Source organism: Anser brachyrhynchus (assembly GCF_964034855.1).
Source record: "Anser brachyrhynchus genome assembly, chromosome: 24".
NCBI classification, from domain to species: domain Eukaryota; kingdom Metazoa; phylum Chordata; class Aves; order Anseriformes; family Anatidae; genus Anser; species Anser brachyrhynchus.
This window is the reverse complement of record NC_137717.1, coordinates 4100464-4121010: the sequence shown is the minus strand read 5'-3', so window position 1 is coordinate 4121010 and position 20547 is coordinate 4100464. Positions and strand designations below refer to the sequence as shown.

Genomic DNA, 20547 nt, shown 5'->3' with positions numbered 1-20547 from the left:
ACATCACCGCAGCTTTTGGGGCTCCCCACAGACGTGCAGGGTTCAGAGTCCCTGGGGTCACAGCACCGGGGAAAGCAGCACCAGGGGGGGCCGTGCCCCTGCCGCTGCGAGCAATAAGCAGCGCTTTTGGCAATTAATCCCTCTAAAACCCTTAAGGAACCGTGATCAGGTTACAGGTCTCCCATCACATCGGATTGCTGAGGATTAGCGTGGACAGCCTAAGGAAATGTGCAGGGCGGGCTGCCTCGCTTAGCGGCTCTGCTCCACAGGTCCCTATAGGGGGTGGCTTCAATCTATAGGTATAGGGGCGCGGGGGGACCTGCTCCCACCTCTGCCAGCCCCAGTGTGCGGGGCAGGGGACGGCGAGCAAGGTGCAGCCCCTCCATGCACTCTGCCCTTTGAGGCCGCATGCTGTGCGCATGGTATAGTTATTTCGGGGTGTCTCCATCGCCCTCCACGGGGCTTGCAGTGGATTTGGAAGCTGTGGGCATGGGAAAACCCTGGAGCTGTAGGAAAGGGACCCGTGAGGGTACCAGGACGCTCAGCATCACCCTCCAAGTGCCAGCTTCGTCCCACGGAGAAGGAGCCGGATCCTGCCCGGCACCTGCGGGCTTCGGGCAGGAGCCGGCGGAGGCACAGGCGGAGGCGTGTGATCGGATTAGGGCTGAAAATAGAGACACCGCTCCGCCGAGAGAGCCTTGTGGGGCACTTAAGCCAAGCCCGGGTCGGAGGCAGAGATATTTGAACCCTGGAAAATCACGGCTTGGACGCTCCCCGCTGTTGCCCAACGGCCTTCTCCTGCCTGGCCTTCCTGGAAGGAGAAAGGCCACGAGAAACCACAGCCCCGAGCCCGCACGTAGCAGGGCCGATTACCCCATTTCCCTCAAACAATTCCCTTAACAAATTGCCCAAAGGCCTGCAGAAAACCTTCCTCAACAGCCAAAAATGTGGACGGTGTGCGGGGAGGGGGATGAGGCTTAGTGAGCCTCTTTCTTCTGCTCTTCTCCACCCAAGCTCTGGGACGGGGACGGCTCTGCAGCCCTACCGAGGGGCGCAGGACCCCATAGAGGTGTCACACCGACCCCACACCACGGGGTGCGAAGCATCCCCAACCCACCCGGCTGCGTCTCCACGCAGGGTGAGCATCGGGAGCGGGGCGGCGGGGAATTAGGTGTGTTAACTTGCCGGGCAAAACAAACTGATTGCGGAGGTTTAACCAGATCAGTGACTTAAGGAGCTTAGCGGGGAGGAGAGAACTGGACCAAGATGGGCTTAGCACATTAAGGCGGGCGTAGGGGAATCACCCCCGCGGCCACTTGCCACAGGAACAGGCTCCGGGGGCCTGGAAACCCCCCAGGACTGGGGCTGCGTGGGGATGGCACCGGTGGGGAAGGGGTGACGGGGTGGTGGGGACAGGGGGCGATGGGGTGATGGGGACAGGGGGCAATGGGATGTTGGGGACAGGGGGTGGTGGGGACTGGGGTGATGGGGAAGGGGTGATGGGGTGGTGGGGACAGGGGGCGATGGGGTGGTGGGGACAGGGGGTGGTGGGGACTGGGGTGATGGGGACGGGGGGTGATGGGGTGGTGGTGAGGGGGCTTCAGAGCCCATGATGACAGCCCTGTCTTTGGGCACAGGGGTGTCTCAGGCCCTCGGGGGGGGGGGGGGGGAGCATTTTTGGGTCTGGGGAGAAATGGGCCAGCAGAACTGAAAATAAAATGATTTAATCAACTTTTCTCAGCATGTCCGAACCAAGAGCTGAAGCACGAGGGTGCCCATCACGGGGCAGATGCCAGAGGATGGGGTGGGAGATAAAAACCTTCACGGGCTCAAAAGGAGCCGAAAATACACCAAGGTGCACCCCCAGCCCCTGTTTTACCTCCCGGGGGGGGGGCTGGAGGAAGGAAAGAGACCGAAACCCCCAGTGTGCTGCCTCCAGCCCCTCAAAAAATAGCTTAGGGCAGTGCTGTGGGGTGGACTCAGGTGCTTGGAGGAGCAAATCAGGGCTGGGGGGGGGGGGGGGGCAATCCCCACCCACTGGGGCTAATTGGGGCTAATTGGGACCTTCACGGGAATAAATGCTGGAGGCTGGGGGAGAGGGGGGGGTAACGGGGAGTGTTCTGGGAGGAAGGGGCTGGGGACCCCCACGATGGTAGGGACCCCAAGGAGGTTGGGGACACCCGGGGGGGGGGCCGATTCCACCCCACGAAGCCGCTCGGGGCCAAGGCGGCTCCTGCAGTGCCCTCTGGTGTCGCCGGCCCGCAGCGGGCGCTGGGGCCCCACGCGTGTCCCGTCCCCCCCCCCGGCCCCGTCCCACGGCTGGGATTTAAGAGCGAAAAGCAGAAAATCTGGGCTTAGGTCTTTGCATATTTTTTTTTTTCCTAGGAAGTTGTTTTCTCTAACGGAATAATCTCATAAAAAGGCGGCGGGGGGGGGGGGTGCTCGTTGCGCGGTGTTTTTGCTGGCGGGGGTGCTGGGGGTTATTTGAAGCCCTCTGCTCTCCCAGCCAGGGATGCTCCTGGCAGCAGGCAGGGAATGGTCCAAACCCTGGGCTGCATCTCCCCTCTGACCGTGTGTTTGGGGGTTTTCTCCCCATATCTGACCCCAAAAGGGGCCCAGGACCCCCCAGCCGGTTGTTGCCCCCCCCCACAGTGTGTGAGCGCGGTGCTGGTGGCGGCACAGCTCTCTGGGGGTGACACGGGGTTCCTCGCCCGAAACCACGGCCCCGGGACTCGGAAGGATTTGGGGTGCGAGGGCTGGGCAGGGGTGCAGGTGGCCGCATCCCCCAGCAGTCCCAGGAGGGTCATCCTGGCCTGGAGCAAGCGGCCTTTTAAAGGGACTCAGGTTAGATTTTATTTAATTGTTTTTCCAGAAGCAGGTATCGCTTCTGGCTCCGGCACCGGCCTGGGGGAGCTGCTGGTGTTTTACTCTGCAGACTGGGCTGAAGACACAGACACCACCGACCTCCCACCCCCCCCCCTGCATTTCAGCTGCAAGGTGATGCCCTGTGAACAGGGACATCCCGCTGCCCCCCCGGGCTGTGGATGTCCAGGAGGCCACCGCTGCCTCCCCCCATCCTTTAAAATCCCTCCTGCCTCCAGCGCAGCTTTCGCCATGTATCCAAAGCAAGAAGGTATTTTATTATTATTATTATTTTTGAGGTAAACGAGCGCTTATTTGCGGGAGTGAAGCTCCAAGGACGCCTGGGATTGCTTCTCGCTCTTCCACCAGCCCTCCCGTCCTCGCTAACGGCAACAACCTCCCCTATCTGGTAGGCAAACAGGAATGTGGGTGAAGCACAATGAATTTAACACTCCGGCTGCAGACGCTGCAGGAACACGGTGTGACGAGGCCGTAACTGTACCGAGACAGAAGGGTGGGGAGGAATTGTTGCATCGAAGGATTTCTGAATGATTCTGGTCTTACCGGGTTAACAGAGTGGATTTCTTTTTTTTTTTTTTTTTAAGGTCTTTCCCTGCAATTCCTTTAAGTAGGTTCAGCTCTAATCAGGTCAAAAGCTGATTTGCAAATAATCACCAGAGAGAGGGGGGGGAAAAAAAATCGAGAGATTTAAACCCAAGCTGTGCATTTCATACTATTAATTGAAAGCCTGGGAGAGATCACAGAGAGATGATGTGTCCTTTCTCCTGGTTGAGCCCCGTAAGCTGCTATTAGCAGCAGCCTCCCACCCTGCTGGGGGATGCCTCCTGCCTGGGATTATGGCTGGGCATGCAAGGGCAGAAGTCGGAGAGCACCGAGGTGGGATGTCAGCAGCACGGGGAGCATGAAAAGGAGCAGCACGTGCACTTAAAAATCAGTCTGAAAATGGGAATTAATAGGAGAGACACCTTTGCAGCCAGTGCTGCCTCCTAGCTTTGCTAACATGAAGTCGATGCTCAAATATTGCTCTGCCACGCTTTTCCTGCACCTATTTATGGGTGTCGTATTGTGGCCCTACAATATTATTTTTTTAGGGCAGACTCAACGTGTACATATGTGTATATATATTTTTATATATATATACACGTTGTTGCCTTGCAGAGACCCGGCTGCCCACAGTGGCCCCTTCTGGGCCAGGGAGCCCCTATCCCATTTTCCAAGCCCCCACGCGCCTGGAGGAAGAAGTCACTAATCAGTGAAATCCACCCTGGTATTAATTACATGCGATTACCGGGGCTTATTTGCTAATCCCTGTTCTAATCACCCTCTCGGCGGTGTTTCAGCCAGCACCTAAGGACACCAAACATAAGGAATAAAATATATGGAGTTTACTTCTGCTTGTGCCCCGCTGCGGAGCGGGGGCAGCGCGAGGCGGGCGGCAGCCCCAGCCGGTGCGGACGCGAGCGTTACACAACAGACCTGCTGTCTGACGGGAAGGTAGGAGCAGCACATTCATGAGTCAGTGAAATCCCCCCCACCCCGACCCGAATCAAGCGGTTTTGTCTTTTAAATTAAAAAAAAAAAAAAAAAACACGAAGCTGAGTTGGGATTTTCCGGCAGGAGGGGGGACGCATGCAGCCTCCAGGGAAAGCCACGGCGAAAGCTTGGCGCAGCGAAGCGAGCCCCCAGCTCCGTGGCTCGTCCGTGGGGCTGAGGAAAGCTGCTAGCCCAGGGGCTACGAGCCCTGTGGCTGGCTGCAGGAGAGCTTGGCCAGCAGGACTGCTGCGGTGCTCCCGGCACAATGGGGATGATGCTGTCGGGTCCGAGCCCTCCGTGACGAGGCCAGCTCGGGGCTGGTGGGGCGCAGATGGGGACGGCAGCGGGGTGGCCCCACTCAAGCCTTCTGCTCAGAGAGGGGGCTCAGTCCCCAGCCCGCCTCCTTGTCCCTTGAGATCCCACAGCACGTCTCCCCCAAGGGCACGCTCTGCGGCAGGGTGACATTGGGGTGCCCGCAGGACGCCTGCTCGGAGCTGGAGGCACAGGGAAAGGAGGCTTCAAGCAGCGTCGGCCCGGTCAGAGCAGTCCCAAACGTCCAGCGGCCGGCTGAGCCCGGTGGGAGGCAAATGGGGTCGGTGCCACGGCAAGGAGCAGTCCTCCTCTGCTCTCTGCCCCTGCAGAGATGCAGTCCGAAGCCGAAATCGCCAGCTGGAGGTGGTGGATGTGGGGCAGCCCCCAGCCCTCTTGATCGTCCCGAGGCTTGCGTGGAGCACGCTCAGGCTAAAAACCGGCACCCGAGCTGTGGTGCGAGGCTGGGTTCCCCCCATTGTCCTGCCGGACACCTCCAGGGCATCTGTGGGGAAGGGGCCCTGCCCCGCAGCGGCTGCTCTGAACCTGCTGCCTTTGAGGGCTGCCGGCAGCAGATCCCCCTTTGTTGCCCCCAGAGCCAGTAAGATCCTCCAGGGACCCGAGACCCTGCAGGGTCCCCCAACACCATAGGGGCTCCCAGACCCTGCTGGGGCCCCCAACCTCACTGATCCACACACACACACACCTACCCTGCACACCCAAGGACCCCAGACCCTGCAGGGTCCCTCAAGCACTCCAAACCCCATAGGGTCCCCCAGGGACCCCCACCACCCATTTTCCTCAGGACACCCCAAAGTCCCCAGACCCTGCTGGGTCCCCTGGAGCACCCCAATCCCAATGGGTCCCCTAAGGAACCCCAAACACCCCAGAGAGTCTCCCCTCATCAGACTCAAGCCACTCCCACAGACCCCAGACCCTGCAGGGTCCCTCTAGCACCCCAAATCCCGTAGGGTCCCCCAGGGACCCTCCACCACCCATTTTCCTCAGGACACCCCAAAGTCCCCAGACCCTGCTGGGTCCCCTGGAGCACCCCAATCCCACCAGATCCCCTAAAGGCGCCATAGGGTCTTCCCCCATCACACTCAGGCCACCCTCGCGGAACCCAGACCCTGCTGGGTTCCCCCATCCCATAGATTTCCCTCAAGACCCCTGCAGGTTCCCCCCACCTCACAGACCTCCCCCATCCCCTACAGGTCTCCCCCCACCCCTTAAGGCTTCCTCCATCCCCTGCAGGTTCCCCCTGCCCCCCTAAACCCTCCAACACCCCAAATCCTCCATCGTCCCCACCCCCCAGAACCCCGACTCCCCAAGATCCCCCCCCAGCCTCCCTCAATACCCCTGCAGGTTCACCCCACCCCGTAAGACTCCCCCCACCCTCCTAAACCCTCCAACACCCCAAATCCTCCATCCTCCCCCCACCCACCCCCCCAGAACCCCAACCCCCAAGACCCCCCCCCAACCTCCCTCAAGACCCCTACAGCTTCCCCCCACCCCCTTTAAGTTCCCCCTAAACCCTCCGGCACCCCAAATCCTCCATCCTCCCCCCACCCACCCCCCAGAACCCCAACCCCCAAGAGCCCCCCCCAACCTCCCTCAACACCCCTACAGCTCCCCCCCACCCCGTAAGACACCTCCCACCCTCTTTAAGTTCCCCCTAAACCCTCCCGCACCCCAAATCCTCCACCCTCCCCCAGACCCCCAAGATCCCCTCACCCTCCCCCAAGCCCCCCTTTGGGCACCCCCTTCCCCACCCAACCCCCCCCCCTTTACCCCCCACCCCCTTTAGAGCCCCCCCACCCCTTTTATCTCCCCCCAACCCCCCCCCACCCCTTTAAGCGGGGCTGCGGGGGGCTGCGGGCAGGCGGCAGGCGGCGGAGCGGCGGCTGCGGGGGGCAGCCCAGGGCACGCAGCTGCGGAGCGCCCGGGCGGCGGCGAGCAGCGGGGCCGAGCGGAGGCGAGAGCGGCGCCGGAGCCCCTTCTGCAACCTCTGCCCTTGGGCTGCCAAAGCCAGCTGGGCTTGAGCGACCCCGGCCCCCAAACGGCCCAGGGTCTCGGCCCTGGCGGCCAGGCGCAGCTCGGCGTGGCGCAGGGCGCAGTGCACCTGCAGCACCCGGCCCTCCAGCTCCGCCGCCGCCCTCCGGCGCCCCTCGGCCGCCACCAAGCGCCGCCGAGCCGCCGCCAGCTCCCCCGAGCCGCCGCCGCTCGGGGCCGGTGGGGCCGGTGGCGGTGCCGGGGAGGACGCTGCGGTGCGCGGGGAGTTGGGGCTGAGCTCCCGGTGCCGCTCGGCCGCCGGTGCTGGGGGTGGCGGTGCCGGGGGTGCCGGGGCCGGGGCCGGTGCCGGTGCCGGTTCCGCCGCTGGTGTCGCCATGGGAAGGGGAAGGGGTGCGGAGCGGTGCGGGGCGGTGCTGAGCGGATATAGAGCCCGGGGGCGGCGCCCGCACGGCGCGGCTCGGCCCCGGTGGGGGCGGCACCGGGATGGGGATGGGATGGGGATGGGATGGGGATGGGGATGGGGATGGGGATGGGATGGGGATGGGGATATAGGATGAGGATTGGGATGGGGTGGGGATGGGGTGGGGTTGGGATTGGGATGGGGAAAGGGTGGAGATGGGGAAGGGGTGGAGGTGGGGATGGGATGGGGCAGGGATCGGATGGGGATGGGGATGGGATTGGGATGGGACTGGAATGGGGTAGGGATGGGGTTATAGGATGAGGATTGGGATGGGGTGGGGATGGGGATGGGGGAGGGGTGGAGATGGGGAAGGGGTGGAGATGGGAATGGGGATGGGATTGGGATGGGGATGGGGAAGGGGTGGAGATGGGGATGGGATGGGGCGGGGATCGGATGGGGATGGGGATGGGATTGGGATGGGACTGGGATGGGGTAGGGATGGGGATGGGATGGGGATATAGGATGAGGATTGGGATGGGGTGGGGATGGGGTGGGGTTGGGATTGGGATGGGGAAAGGGTGGAGATGGGGAAGGGGTGGAGGTGGGGATGGGATGGGGCAGGGATCGGATGGGGATGGGGATGGGATTGGGATGGGACTGGGATGGGGTAGGGATGGGGTTATAGGATGAGGATTGGGATGGGGTAGGGATGGGAATGGGATTGGGATGGGGATGGGGAAGGGGTGGAGATGGGGAAGGGGTGGAGATGGGGATGGGATGGGGCGGGGATCAGATGGGGATGGGGATTGGGAAGGGATGGGGACAGGGTGGGGATGGGATGGGGATGGGGATGGGATTGGGATGGGGATGGGGATGGGATTGGGACGGGGATGGGGTAGGGATGGGGGAGGATGGGATTGGGATGGGGAAGGGGTGGAGATAGGGTGGGGATGGAATGGGGATGGGGTGGGATGGGGATGGGGTCGGGGATGGGGTGGGGTGAGATAGGATGGGGATGGGGTGGGATGGGACGTGATGGCACGGCACGGCACGGCATGGGGGGGCAGCAGGGGCAGCTCTAGAGCGGTACTGGCACAGCGGGGGCGGCCCTGGAATGTAACGGTGCGGTACCAGCACGGTGGGAGCAGCACCGGGACGCTGGGAAAGGTTGGGCTGGGGTTAATGGGAAAAGCTGGGTAGGTTCCTGGGGGTTACTGGGAAGGGCTGGCTGGGATGCTGGGAGGTTACTGGGAAGGGTTGGGGGCAGGCTGGGCTGGGCCGGGCTCCTGGGTTCAGGTCTGCAGCCCCCCGACAAGCTTAAAAAGCCCCCAGTTGCCCGGGGATGCTGGTGCCCGAGCACCGGCCTGGGAGCGAGCAGGGGGCAGCCTCCGCACCAACAAAATCATGCAGATGGGAAGGTCCAAGTAAAGGTCCAAGAGGTGAAAAACAGAAAATCCTTCGTTGGTTTTTGCTCTGCTCGGGTGGAACCCCCAAGGCACCCCCAAGGTTCCTGACTCTGCCATGCAGCAACTTCCCCGGTTCCCCCAAGTGAATCCTCAGAGTTTCTGGGGCTGGAGGGACCTCCGCAGACAGTGGGACCATCAGGCACCTGCTTGTAAAATAATTGCTTGAGTGTTTGTTTTTTTTTCCCTATCTAGAGGCTCATACAAGCAAATAATGGGAAAAAAAATAGGGGCAAGGACATTTCCTGGGGTGAATTGTTCCCAAGTCCCAGATCCCCTCTGGATGCTGGAGCCCTGTGGCAGCTCGTGCGGTCGCTCCCGATCGCTCTGCAGGATTTCTCCCTGGTGTCCCAGTTATCAGGGCACCGGGGGACTGGAGGAAGGCAGGTGCTGCGGTGCCGCCATCTCACATCTCATCCACAGCTTAAGAGCAGGAACCTAGACTTGGGGTTTTGGGGTTTTGGGGCTAAGCACCAGGCCCCTGCTAATCCCTGTGGTGCTGGGGAAGGGGGGCACTGGTGGGGGCTGGGGGCCGTGTTCGAGGCACCAGACGGAGGAGCCGAGGCATTGCCAAGCAGTGCATCGAGCTGTACAGAAACGAAACCCCAGCCAGGGAAACGACACTGTCTGGAATTAAGCACAGTGTTCGTGTGCCAGGGGCTTAAATAAATAAACACGGTCTTCATGCCCTTTAGAGAAGGAATGAGTTTCTTGGCACTCGCGTCGTCCTTTGAATTGATTTTTCTCCATCTTTCCCTCGGAGCCCGCCTGGTGCATCTCAGCCGAGCTCTGCCTGCAGCGTTTCTGCTCCCCTCTTCCTCTCCGGGGAAGGATTCGACCCCAGGAACGTGAGTCACCAGCACTTCAGCCACCGAGCAGCGGCAAAGGACAAGCTGGCACCCGGGCAGTGCCCCGCATCCCCATGCCACCCCCACACCAAGGGGGGTTCAGGCATAAAGGACCCTCCTGCTGGGAAAAGCAGGACGGACGATGCTGTTTGCTGAGCTTACGGGGCGAAATAACCCCCATGGAGGGTGCGGGTCCTTGGGGCAGGGCTTGGGGGCTGATGTGGGTCCCTGCAGTGCTCCAGGCCCTTCACCAGCTTCGTAGCCCTTCTCTGGACACACTCCAGGGCCTCAATGTCCTTTTAGTGGGGGGGAGGAGGAACGGCTTTAAACTCGAAGAGGGCGGATTTAGATGAGAGATGAGGAGGAAATTCTTCCCTCAGAGGTTGGTGAGGCCCTGGGGGTGTACGGGACCAGGCTGGAGGGGACTCTGAGCAGCCTGACCTAGTGGGTGGCATCTTATGTACGGCAGGGGTTGGAACTGGGCGGGCTTTGGGGTCCCTGGGTGGGCTTTGGGGTCCCTGGGTGGGCTTTGGGGTCCCTGGGTGGGCTTTGGGGTCCCTTCCAACCCAAACCTCTGTGACCCTGTGACCTCGGTGGCCATCGACATGGACTCCCCCCAGTGTATCCCTGCCTCCCTTGCCCCGCAGGACCCAGAACGGGACACAAGCACGCTGTCTGCGCCCTGGGATCGCGTGGAAGAGGGATCCCGTGTGCGCGTGGAGGATCCCTGGGATCCCACGGGGCGGACACGGGGGGGGGGGGGGGGGGTCGGAGGCCGAAGGGGGGTGGCTCAGGGGCAGCTCCGCGAGCCGCGCTCTCGTGGCCCTCGCGGCGCCCCGTCGGGCCGGGTCACGTGGGCGCACCTGGCCCAGGTGAGGCGGGGCCGGCGCCGCTCCCTGGCTCGCAGGTAACCGGGGCCGGGCCGGGCCCCGCCGCTGCCCCCCGGCCCCGCCGCACCGCGCCGGGCCCAGCACCCAGCGGGGGAGGCGCTGCCCCGCCCCGCAGCCGCCCCGGGGTCCGTCCCGAGCCCTGCGCCCCCCCGACAGGCTGAGCCCCCCCGACAGGCTGAGCCCCCCCCCCCCCCCCCCACCGGCACGGCTCGGTCCCGTTCCGCCCCGTTCCGCCCCGCCGGGCCCGGGGCTGGCCGCTGGGAGCTGCCTGCGGCTCTCACGGGGCTTTCCCGTGGGGCTGGAGGGCGGTGGGGGCGGCCCCGTGGGTCCCCGGTCCTGCCCCGGGGGTCCCCGGTCCTGCCCCGGGGGTCCCCGGTCCTGCCCCGGGGGTCTCCGGTCCTGCTCCGGTCCGTCCCCGGTGGGTCCCGGGGTTCCCTGGTCCTGCCCCGGTGGGCCCTGGTCCTGCCCCTGTCCGTCCCCGGGGGTCCCCAGTCCTGCCCCGGGGGTCTCCGGTTCGTCCCTGGTCTCCCCCCGGTGGGCCCCGGTCCGTCCCCGGTGGCCCTCGGTCCTGCCCCTGGGGTCCCCGGTCCGTCCCCGTTGGGCCCCGGTCCTGCCCCGGGGGTCTCCTGTCTCCCCCCCCGGTGGGTCCCCGTCCGTCCCCGGTGGGCTCTGCGTTCTCCCCGGGGGTCTCCGGTTACCGGGACCGGGCGGGCCGTGCCCAGCCCCTCAGAGCCTGCCGGCCACCCTCCGGGGGCTCTTTAACCCCAGCCCCGTGGGGAACCGGCCGGGCCCCGCGGGTGTCCCGGTGGGCAGAGGAGCGGCCCCTCGGGGCGCTGCGGCACCGCTCGGCCCCACCGGGTTCCTTCTCCGGGAGCCCCGCTCCGGGCCCATGTCCTGGAGCACGGGGGGGGGGGGAGAGGGGGCGCTGGGGGGTGCAGGGGCCCGGTGCGAGGCGGTTCCTTGGGTTCGGTCGGGGCCTGAGAGGGGAGGCTGGACGTGGGGGCACGGCGTGGCCGTGTTATTCCGAGCCAGGGTCTCCATCCGGAGGCTGAGCCGGTGCTCCGCGGGGCAGCTTTCAGCTGCTGGCTGGGAGAGCTACAAGGTGTTGCTGCTTCCATAGACCTCAGAGAAGCTCTATCTATGCCTAAATCCTGAATTTAGCATCCATAGATCCAAGAGAAGCTCTGTCTATGCCCAAATCCTGAATTTAGCTCTTCTGGCCCATTTTGAAATGACTGCTTTGACTTCCCTAGTTTCTGGAAACAGGGCACTGTGGTTATTGGCAAACCAGCGTGGCTTTATCGAGCGTACTCGCAACCTAATTTAGATTTTTTCTTTTTTTTTTTTTTTGAAACTTTCGAAGGAAATCCTGTCCTCTGAACAATGAAGATCTTAGACCCTGGCTAACTCTTAGACGCGCGAACTGCTTGGGGCTCCCACCTCGCTCTTCTGGTACTGAAGTTCTTTGGAAGGATCTTCCCGACTCGGATAGGTGCCTGCGTGAGAGCAGAGAGAGCTCCCGGCGATCCCGTGAGTATCAGCCTGGCGGTGGATTTTAGCCCAGGTGCGTGTTTGGGGCTGTGTTGAGCTGTGGGCTGCGTGTTGCGGTCCCTGTGCCAGAGGAACCTGCTGAATCGATGGGCTGTGTTCTGTACGTGCCCGCTGGGATGCTTTCAGACGGGTGTTCTGGTGGTCTTTTTCTGCAGAGCTGAGATAGTTTTCCTAGGCTAAAGGTGCTTTGAAACTTCAAATGTTATATTTCATTCCATAAATGCTGGCGGTTGTTCACGGGCAGCGCATGTGTTAGATGCGTTAACAAGGCCTCCCTATTGAGAGAAACATCCCCCTAAGCGTTTCTGTGATTAGATCAGCTCAAATATTTTTTTGTTTGCTTTTAAATTTTGGACATTGTTACAAAAATGGTGAAACTGAGGAAAAAAATAAAACTGTTCTGAAGTGAGAGCAATGCAAACCCTCCGCTGGTGCCGAGTCTGGCGAACTCTGCCCGTTTGACGCCGAGATTGGAGCATCTGGGGCTTTTAGGTTTAGCATATCACCCAGGAATGTGCAAAAGGAGCTCCTGGGACATGCGCTACTTACAAATTCTTGTAATCTAATGGAGCCAAAAGGTTCCTGGAAAGCAGTGGTGTGATATAACTGCCTGGGGAGCGTTTTCAGTCTGCATCTGGTGCTTGGTGGGGGTAGCGTTGCAGCCGCAGTGTCACGCTGCCTGCAAAGCACGCTCTGACAAGGTAGGACAGATTTACTTATTCATGCTTGAGGTGCCCTATAGAAAGTACGGAGCAGAGCAGCAGGCGCAGTCCAAAACCACTTACGCTATGTCTGGGCTCTCGCTGTTTATTAATTAGCCTAATTAGTATTGAAAAGGATCTCTTGGGGGTGAAAGCGGTGCTAGCCAAGAAGCTTAGGAACCGTGGACAATTTAGGGGCCCGTCACAGGCTGGGATAAAAGCAACAGCAATAAAAGTAGAGAGCGGCAGCCTTGCCCTGACTTCCTTTGCCGTTGCTGAGCTTTCTTTGTAACGGGGAGATTTCGTGTGCCAGACTCTGCCTGTGGGATCTGCAGTGTGACAACAGGAGCCTGTAAAAAACACTTTGTGCCCAGGCCTGGGGTAGCTGTGGTGGAACGGTGGCAAGGAGAACAACAGCTCGCTCGCTCTAGGATTCCTGCAGCAGGGCTCTGTAAAAGTTTTGCTCCCGTGAGGCGTGATTTCAGGCGGACTCGTTGACAAGATCTTTAATCCAGATGAAGGCAGCAGTTTTCCTAGCGAAGCCTTTGACGTAACACGGCCGTGACTGGCAAAACTCAGCGGTGTTAGTAATGCCGTCATTGCTAAATCCTCCAAATTTGATGCCATTCGAATAACCTAGAGTCTGAATTGGCAGCTTGCGTAATGATTGATTACCTGTCATCTCCTCCTGGGCATGGTGTGTTTTGAAACGGGTAAGTGCTGTCAGAGCCCAGCTTAGTCCCAAAGAATGCAAGGCAAAGGGGAAGTTGGTTAAAAGGAAATACTTTCCCTTTGGAGCCTGTCAGTCAGCTCCACCTACGGCTGTGTTGCTCGGTTATCGCCTGGAAGCAGCATCTCTGGAGCCTGCCTTCTTCCGCTGCCTTAGGAAAACCTCTGCTGAAGGCTGTGGGGATTTTGATGCCTTAAAAGGGGCCCCTCTAAAACACCTCCTTCCCGATTCGGGCACCTGCTGAAAGGAAGCAGCAAAGCTGTAGGAGTCGGGGAGCTCTGAAACACAGGGCGGTTTCCTTGTCTGTGCAACAAATAAGAACCGAGCGAGTTCTAAGGGGAAACGTTCCTGTAAATAACTTGAGATGCTGGATTTGAGCTCAGGCGTCACGGAGTTTGAACATTAGGCCCTTCTCTGTTGACCAGGAGCTCGCTAAGGTGAGGCTGGGGGCAGACACGCTTTGTTTGACCCGAAGCCTTCTTGTTCTTCAGGTGCCTGAGCGGTGAGCCATGCTGGGCCGGAAAGCAGGACTCCCCCCCGACCTGAACAGCCACCGCCAGGTGAACCAGTCCTACCAGGAGGCCGTGCCCCTGAGGACCAGAGCATCCAAGGAAGCCGATGTCAGCCTGGAGGTGTTCAGCGGCTCTACGCCTGAAATCAAGCAGGGCCGCACCAGAGCCCAGCAGATGCGGGACAGGAAAGGTCGCAAAGCCGACCTCAAAGACTCTAACGGGAGAGAGGCAGAAACGATTACCTTTATCTCTGGTACAGCAGAGGCTCCCCCGAACCAGAGCCTTTGCTGTTCCTCTCTGTCTCAGGCCTGGAACACGTACAAGGCTGTTTTCTGTTGTATAGTGACCTGTGGGGGCTGCTTTCAGGACTGCAGTGTCTGTATCCCCTACCCGGGACCCGCTGAGACCTCCACTGATGATGGGAAGAATGGAGATTATAACGGGCGACTGCCAAACAGCCCCGCCAACGTCTCTCCCACCGAGAAGAACGGGAACCAGATCAAAAAGTCCCACATGGGCAGCAGTTTCAGTTACCCGGATGTCAAACTGAAGGGCATTCCTGTCTATCAGAACAGGAGCCCCAGCCACCACCTGGAATCCGATTCGTACTTCAAGGAGCTGCTGCCAGAGAAGCCCTTCAGGAACAGCATAGAAAAGCCGCCGCTTCCTAGCAGCCACCGGAGTTCGGAGGAGTATTATTCCTTCCACGAGTCCGACCTGGACATCAGCGAGCTGAACGGCTCCATGTCCAGCAGGGAGATCGACGTCCTGATCTTCAAGAAGCTGACGGAGCTCTTCAGCGTCCACCAGATCGACGAGCTGGCCAAGTGCACGTCAGACACTGTCTTCCTGGAGAAGACCAACAAGATCTCGGACCTCATCAATAGCATAACTCAGGACTACAACCTGGACGAGCAGGATGCTGAGTGCAGGCTGGTCCGAGGCATCATACGTATCAGCACCCGGAAAAGCAGGGTCCGGCCCCATATTTCTGTCCCAGCCAGCCAGAGCCACGAGGAGAAGTCCAGCAGAGGCAACGCACCGGACAGCGGTAACGAAACCATGCTAGAGTCCACGGTCATCAGCCAAGACGGTACGTGCAGGTTCCTTGGCATTACAGCTTCGTTACAGCAGGGTAATTTAATCGAAGCCATGGAGATGTGGCAGTAGAGTAGGGTTGAGAACTGGTGCCTGTCTTCAGGCTGGGCTTCTCTTCCCGGATGTGTGAACGGAGATCTTTATGAGACCTCTGCTTCTCGCCAGTCATTGCGATGTAGCTTTCTTGGTAGTGTCTGTCACTGCTAGGAAAGCTTGCGCTGAGCAATGCAGCACTTATTCTGCTGCTCCTGCAATGATTCTGGCTTTCCTCTGAACCTCTCAGCTAGGCAGAAGGACTGTGAGTCAAACGTAACTGGTATGACCTGACAAGCTGGCTTATTGCAGAGGATGTCCAGTTACCGTGCTGGCTCTCTTCCCCGTGTTCCAGCAACGTTCTTGCTAATTCCGCTCTCAGACCACTGTGACAGCGGGCTGTGTTGGAGCTGAGCCCTCCTCTGCACGGGGGGGTGAGGAGGAAGCAGTAAATAGCCCTGCAAGGAGGAGGGGAGGGCTGTGGCCGTGGTGTAAGTGCCTCGTGGCTATTCCAAGGATATTCTCCTTGTCTGCAGCAGCAGCCTGAATTGACTGACCTCTAGAACAGGAGAGCCTGTTGTAGAAAGACCTTGACAAGCTGAGTACGGGGAGCCAGGAGACACCCAGAAGTAATGGAGGAAACCGGTTGGCTGCCGTGCTTCCTCACTTAGCAGTCAGGCTGCTGTTACTTCCTGGTGGTTATGGACTATAAAGCTCAGATTACCGAGACAAAGGTGGAAGCAATCTGGGGAATAAGATGCTGCCTCTCCTGTTACCTGCGGGTGGTGCCCTCTGAAGGAGAGCCCCGGCGTTCCCTGACAGGTAGCTTGGCTCTTGAGTCACCGTTTCCTGTCTCAGGCCCTCTTGTTTTTTCGTTCCAGACCTGGCGGTGCAAATTTCGGAGGAAACGCCGGCAGATGTGATCGCCAGGAACATGAGGCGGCACAGCAGTGCAGGTAACGTGCCTGGCCGGGGGTCTCAGCTGCAGAGGCCTCGCTGTGGGAGGGGATTTAGGAGGAGTGAGGGGAGCGCCCTGAGCTTTTCCTGTTAGGTGTGCCTTCGGTTTTCACCGCCTGCAAAGGCTGAGCTGGCATCTGCCTCTTGGGTTACCGTAAGGTGTGTCATTTTCGGGAGCTTTGGGAGTGAAGGGGGCTCAGAAGGCTGGGGTCTGCCCGGGTTCTGGGTCCTCCTAGAGGGAAGGACACCCCCGTGTGGGGTGCTCTCTGCCTGTGCACAGCGCCTGCCCCGAGAGCTGCCAGTCTGCGAGTACCCTGACAAAGTCTGGGGCTGTATCTGGGGTGTGCCCAGCGAAGGTCACAGCTGGGTTACACGGGAACAAAGAGAACTGTGCAAAAGGGGAGTGGGGCAGAATGACTGGCTGTCCCCTGAGCTCTGATCCTCACGGCATGCATGCTCCACTCCAAAGAGCCGCCCAGGGCTAAAAGACAAGTTTTCTCCTGCATAATAACAGATCTCTCCTCGAAGATGGCCACAATACGGGCAGGGTTGATCCCTGCCTGTGGGCTTTGTGTGGCTTTCTCCTCCCTCATGATACACAAAGCCTTTTGTGGCAGCTGCTTGCCTAACTGCCAGGCACTTGGCTGCTACAGTTCACCTGGTCTAATGTCACCATCTCTTCTCTTTCCTCTCCAAGGCTCTCCAACAAGCAGAGATTCCTCTTTCCAAGACACAGAGACTGACTCATCTGGAGCACCTCTGCTTCAGGTGTATTGTTAAGGAAAAGGACCCGAGCAGCAGGCAGGCGTTGCGAGGCTTTGCTGCCATCAGCTTTCTCCTCTTTCAATACGGAGCATGCTATGTCACTTTTTTCCCCCCCCAGTCTACCCTTATCCTTCTGTTGAGGCCAAACTACTTCTGCTGTCTTGAGTTTCACTGGATTTTTATTTTTTTTGGACGATATAGAACATCAAGGAAGTGAACTGTGGAGCTAATGAACTTGGGAGGTGGAATGTGTGCCCAGGGAGGAGAAGATGGACAAGGAAGTATTGGATGACTTATGCCTCTGTGATTTTATTTCCTATCTTCACGTTTAGCTTCAACAAGCCCAGTGGCCCAGGTCTTTCCCTGCTTTGAGAATTTGCTGTACAGTTCTTGCTTTCTGGCGTTGCTTAAGTTAACCTGGGGAGGGAATAATCAGATGGTGTCTCTGTGATTGTGACGGTGCTGAGGCGAAAGCCAAGCATCTGCTCTCTAGGGACCCAGATCTCCGTGCCAAGGGGCTGGGCTGGTGGTCCCAGGAGTGTAAGTCCTCTATCCGTGGTGTTGCAGTGGCCAGATAACGCCTTCTTCCTCCTGACACCTTCCTGGTGACACCTCAGTGGTGTCATCTCCTGCTGCCTTGTAAGGAGAAGGTTCAGGTAACGTGGTTCATTTAATCTTTGGCCTCCTGGCATGTCTCCCAAGATAGTCAGTGCCAGCTGGAGGGTGGCGAGATGCCTGGACTGCTACCCCGCTCGTCTCCCAGTTGCTGCCAATCTGATGTGAACTACCAGCACGAGGTATTCTGGTTGTGCACGTGGTGACCTGTGGCTTGCATGCCAGTCAGCTCTTCTCACTCGTCTGCCAAGCCCTCTGCATTTCCCCATCCCGCTTGGTGTCATTTGGTGCTGACTGCTGGGGCAAGCCTTGAACTTGGGCTATGGCAGGTGAGTGAGAGAATCGGTTCATTTGAAGGTTTTTGTGATTAAGAATCGGGCTGTTCGACTATTCTGCCAGAAACTCCCTTAAAAGTGGCTTGCTTTGAAAGGAAAGCCTTCCTTGGAGAGCATCTCCGAAGGGTCTGCAAGGAGCTGCTTGGTCCTGCCTTCCCCTGGGGGCACTCGGAGCCTTCTCCTTCCCTTTGCTCCTCTTTAAGAGCCAGTAACGAGCACGAGATGCGAGCACGAGATGCGGCATTGCCACCCTGAGGGCACGAAGCCAGGTGACCTTGAGGGCTGCAGCACTGCAGCAGGAGGAAGCTGTATCTTTCTGTTGCTGCCACTTGGTTATCGTAAAGTAAACATGAGAAGCCATGGGACTTGGTTATACGTTCGGGTGTCCTTGGGCATGACTAGAAAATGCTTAGTTGAATTTACCGGTAATGGAATAAACACACCCGCTGTTTTTTTGGGGAGGGGAAACCAAAATAGGTCCTGTGCTTTGGTGTGGACCATGTTTTTGTGCCTTAATTGAACTGAAATGTGCCTTAATTGAACTGAAATGTGCCTTGAGTTCATAGCCTGTGATTACTCTTCAAAAGGCTGGGTCTGGGTATGGGGGTGGTGGGGGGAGAGGATTATGTTCCTTACGTAAGCAGTCAAGCTTATTTAACTGGCCAAAGCCCTTTGAAATGTACAGTTTAAGTCCCTGTTAGAGCCTGTTTTTGTAAACTGCTCGCGTTTCTGAGCATGCTTTCATAAATCATGGACGTTACTGAGACCACACCTTGAGCCACTGACTGGAGAGATTTTGACAATAAAGGAGAGAGACTGAGACTTTGGTTTGGCTTCCCCTCCCTGCTTTGTTTTTAAAGCTGGCCATTTGTGGAAAAACCCTGTTTATGCAAGAAGAGACGCGAGGCGAGGACAGCCCGGGACTCCCAGATGAGCCGTGTTTGGTGACCTTCCTCGAATGCTGCATGTACCGACGGACCCGCTGGGCTTCCTGCCTTCGAACGGAGTTGTACATACATATTGGGACAAGTTTACTTAGACCTGTGCGCTGAGGCGTCAGCACGGGTCACACTGACACGCAGCTCTGCGGTGGAGCTTTGGAGACGAGGGGGTGAGAATGGACGTGCAAAGAGCTACCAATGCCTACTGCAGATGCAGTGGCCCATTTTTTTGTTCAGTCTGCGTACCACGAGTGAATGTGTATGGATCAAACTTGCAAAACACACACAAACCAAAAAAAAAACCTCAAGTGGAATACTGTCAATCCCGTGGTCCCTGGAGCTGGTGCACCTGTGGTGTCTAGCGGGATTCTTTTGCATTCCTCACCCTTAAAATCCGATTTGGTCTTTTTTTTTTTTTATAAAGCAGAAGGTGTGCTCTTTACCCAGGCTCTGTCTCTTACGTTCTGCTCACGTTGCACCGGTGCTGGGGGAGCATCCCTCTGTGGGGGGAGCCGAGGCCAGGAGGGTGGTTTGTGCAGGGGAGGCTGGTCTCTGCCCTCCCAGCAGTATGAGCACGAAGGGGATTTTGTACAGCTGAGAGCACTCGCAGTGCTTGGGGGGATTGTTCCCAGGACTCAATGCAGAGCGGGTGTGTAGGACAAGGGAAAGCCAGATGCAAATAAGGGATGCTCTGGGGAAGTGCCTGTTTGCATGTAGGGAAGCTCAACGGGTGATGTTCGGAAAGCTGAGCCTGGGGGGGAGAATTTCCAACCTGTTCCTGGGGCGTAGAAACCTCGTGCTAGAAGGTGCCGTGACTGCCGGCTCCGTCCCACTTCTGTTCAACGAGAACTGCAGTTCAGCCTGACCACCAGGCACTGTTCACTGCAGGGATGGTTCCTGGAAGGATTTTAAACCCATAACCAGGTAAATGCTGCCTTTTCGCAGCTGGAAAGGGTCTGCCAGAGAGGATGCTTTGGTGCCTGCAGCCCTCGGAGCAGCCTGTCGGGGCCCCAGGGGAGCGGAGCAAAGGCTGCCTGCAGCAGCCTGCTGGCCAGCCCCTGGCACTGAGCTGGGACGTGGTTGTGTCACTGCTGTCTCTGCTGTCCCCACCGGCTCCTAAGCTGCCCTGCTAGTTCCTCCTGCGAGCCTGGGCCACGTTATTCTGTCCTCTGTCCTTTCTACCTGAATTCCTGCAGTGCTCTTCCTGGAGGAGGTTGGTCTTCCCTCCGAGGGAGTTTGATCAGGTGGGGTGGCGCAGAGCGGCTGTTACCGGTGCACGGTACTGCTCCTGCTTCCCTTGGGTCTCCTGAACACCCAGGAGGGCTGTTCGGATGCTTCGGGTTGTGTGCGCACAGCGTGGGAGCTCGTCCCCTGCCCCAAACTAGCTGGCTTGTTCAACACAGCTGCTGCGAGATCATTGCTGTTTCTGGAAATACTTGAAATCTTTGCCTTTAGAACTATGATCTCGTAGTTGCTCTCTCTCTGCTGTCTTGTTTTTGTATTGTGTTTTGTACCTCTCCTGGCTTTGAGCGTTGGTTTGCTGCATTGACCAGGCATCGATCATGGCTTGCTTTGCTCGCAGCTGCCCGGGGAATGAATGCAGTCTGGTTGGCTGCTGAAGGTCGTTTGCCACTGACCAAGCTGCCTCAGCTGCTGCTGGAGTGGTTTTTGCTCTGAGCATTAGCACTGAGTGTTTTGCTGGGTGATCTGACGTGGTTGCCAAAGAGATCTCAGAAATACGAGAGCCCTTTACCAAGCTAAATGCACAGAAACGTGTTTTTGTTTTTTGTTTTTTGTTTTTTTTTTGCCTGGGTGCTTCCTTTAGGGAGCGTGACTCAGCACCCTCCTTTTCCTGGAGACTTCGGTTTTGCTGGGCTCGGTTTTGTCAGGAGCCTCTCCCCGAGACCACGCAGCGCACGTGTCCTCACCGTGCAAAGCGGCGCTCCGTGCTGCGGCGAGGACCAGTGCCT

General features: G+C 58.9%; 2 protein-coding genes across 3 annotated transcripts; both read left to right on the top strand.

Moving 5' to 3' along the window:
• Positions 1-1686: 1686 nt before the first annotated feature.
• On the top strand, positions 1687-5068 carry LOC308182368 (uncharacterized protein). 2 transcript variants are annotated; one of them, XM_080566855.1, is made up of 4 exons: positions 2044-2997; positions 3162-3271; positions 4224-4377; positions 4501-5068. In XM_080566855.1, exons 1-4 carry the CDS (start codon positions 2536-2538, stop codon positions 4876-4878), a joined length of 1104 nt encoding a protein of 367 aa, XP_080422981.1. In that variant the 5' UTR covers positions 2044-2535; the 3' UTR covers positions 4879-5068. The 2 variants fall into 2 exon arrangements, 1 of the variants encoding a protein (XP_080422981.1); XR_013941784.1 differs by having other exon boundaries at positions 1687-2358; positions 2873-4377.
• A 5283-nt stretch (positions 5069-10351) lies between these two features.
• On the top strand, positions 10352-19037 carry KDF1 (keratinocyte differentiation factor 1). The gene is made up of 5 exons (XM_080567276.1): positions 10352-10464; positions 11703-11869; positions 13813-14926; positions 15846-15920; positions 16619-19037. The coding sequence occupies exons 3-5, from the start codon at positions 13831-13833 to the stop codon at positions 16699-16701; spliced, it is 1254 nt and encodes a 417-aa protein (XP_080423402.1). The 5' UTR covers positions 10352-10464; positions 11703-11869; positions 13813-13830; the 3' UTR covers positions 16702-19037.
• The last annotated feature ends 1510 nt before the right edge of the window (positions 19038-20547 follow it).

Bases quoted from the DNA above. Each gene is read 5' to 3' on its own strand.
- LOC308182368 (XM_080566855.1), top strand. From the start codon at position 2,536: ATGGTCCAAACCCTGGGCTGCATCTCCCCTCTGACCGTGTGTTTGGGG. The intron at 2,998-3,161 runs GTGATGCCCTGT...ATTATTTTTGAG, and splicing joins CCCTGCATTTCAGCTGCAAG to GTAAACGAGCGCTTATTTGC. The intron at 4,378-4,500 runs GTAGGAGCAGCA...ATTTTCCGGCAG, and splicing joins ACCTGCTGTCTGACGGGAAG to GAGGGGGGACGCATGCAGCC.
- KDF1 (XM_080567276.1), top strand. From the start codon at position 13,831: ATGCTGGGCCGGAAAGCAGGACTCCCCCCCGACCTGAACAGCCACCGC. The intron at 14,927-15,845 runs GTACGTGCAGGT...TTTTCGTTCCAG, and splicing joins CACGGTCATCAGCCAAGACG to ACCTGGCGGTGCAAATTTCG. The intron at 15,921-16,618 runs GTAACGTGCCTG...TTCCTCTCCAAG, and splicing joins GAGGCGGCACAGCAGTGCAG to GCTCTCCAACAAGCAGAGAT.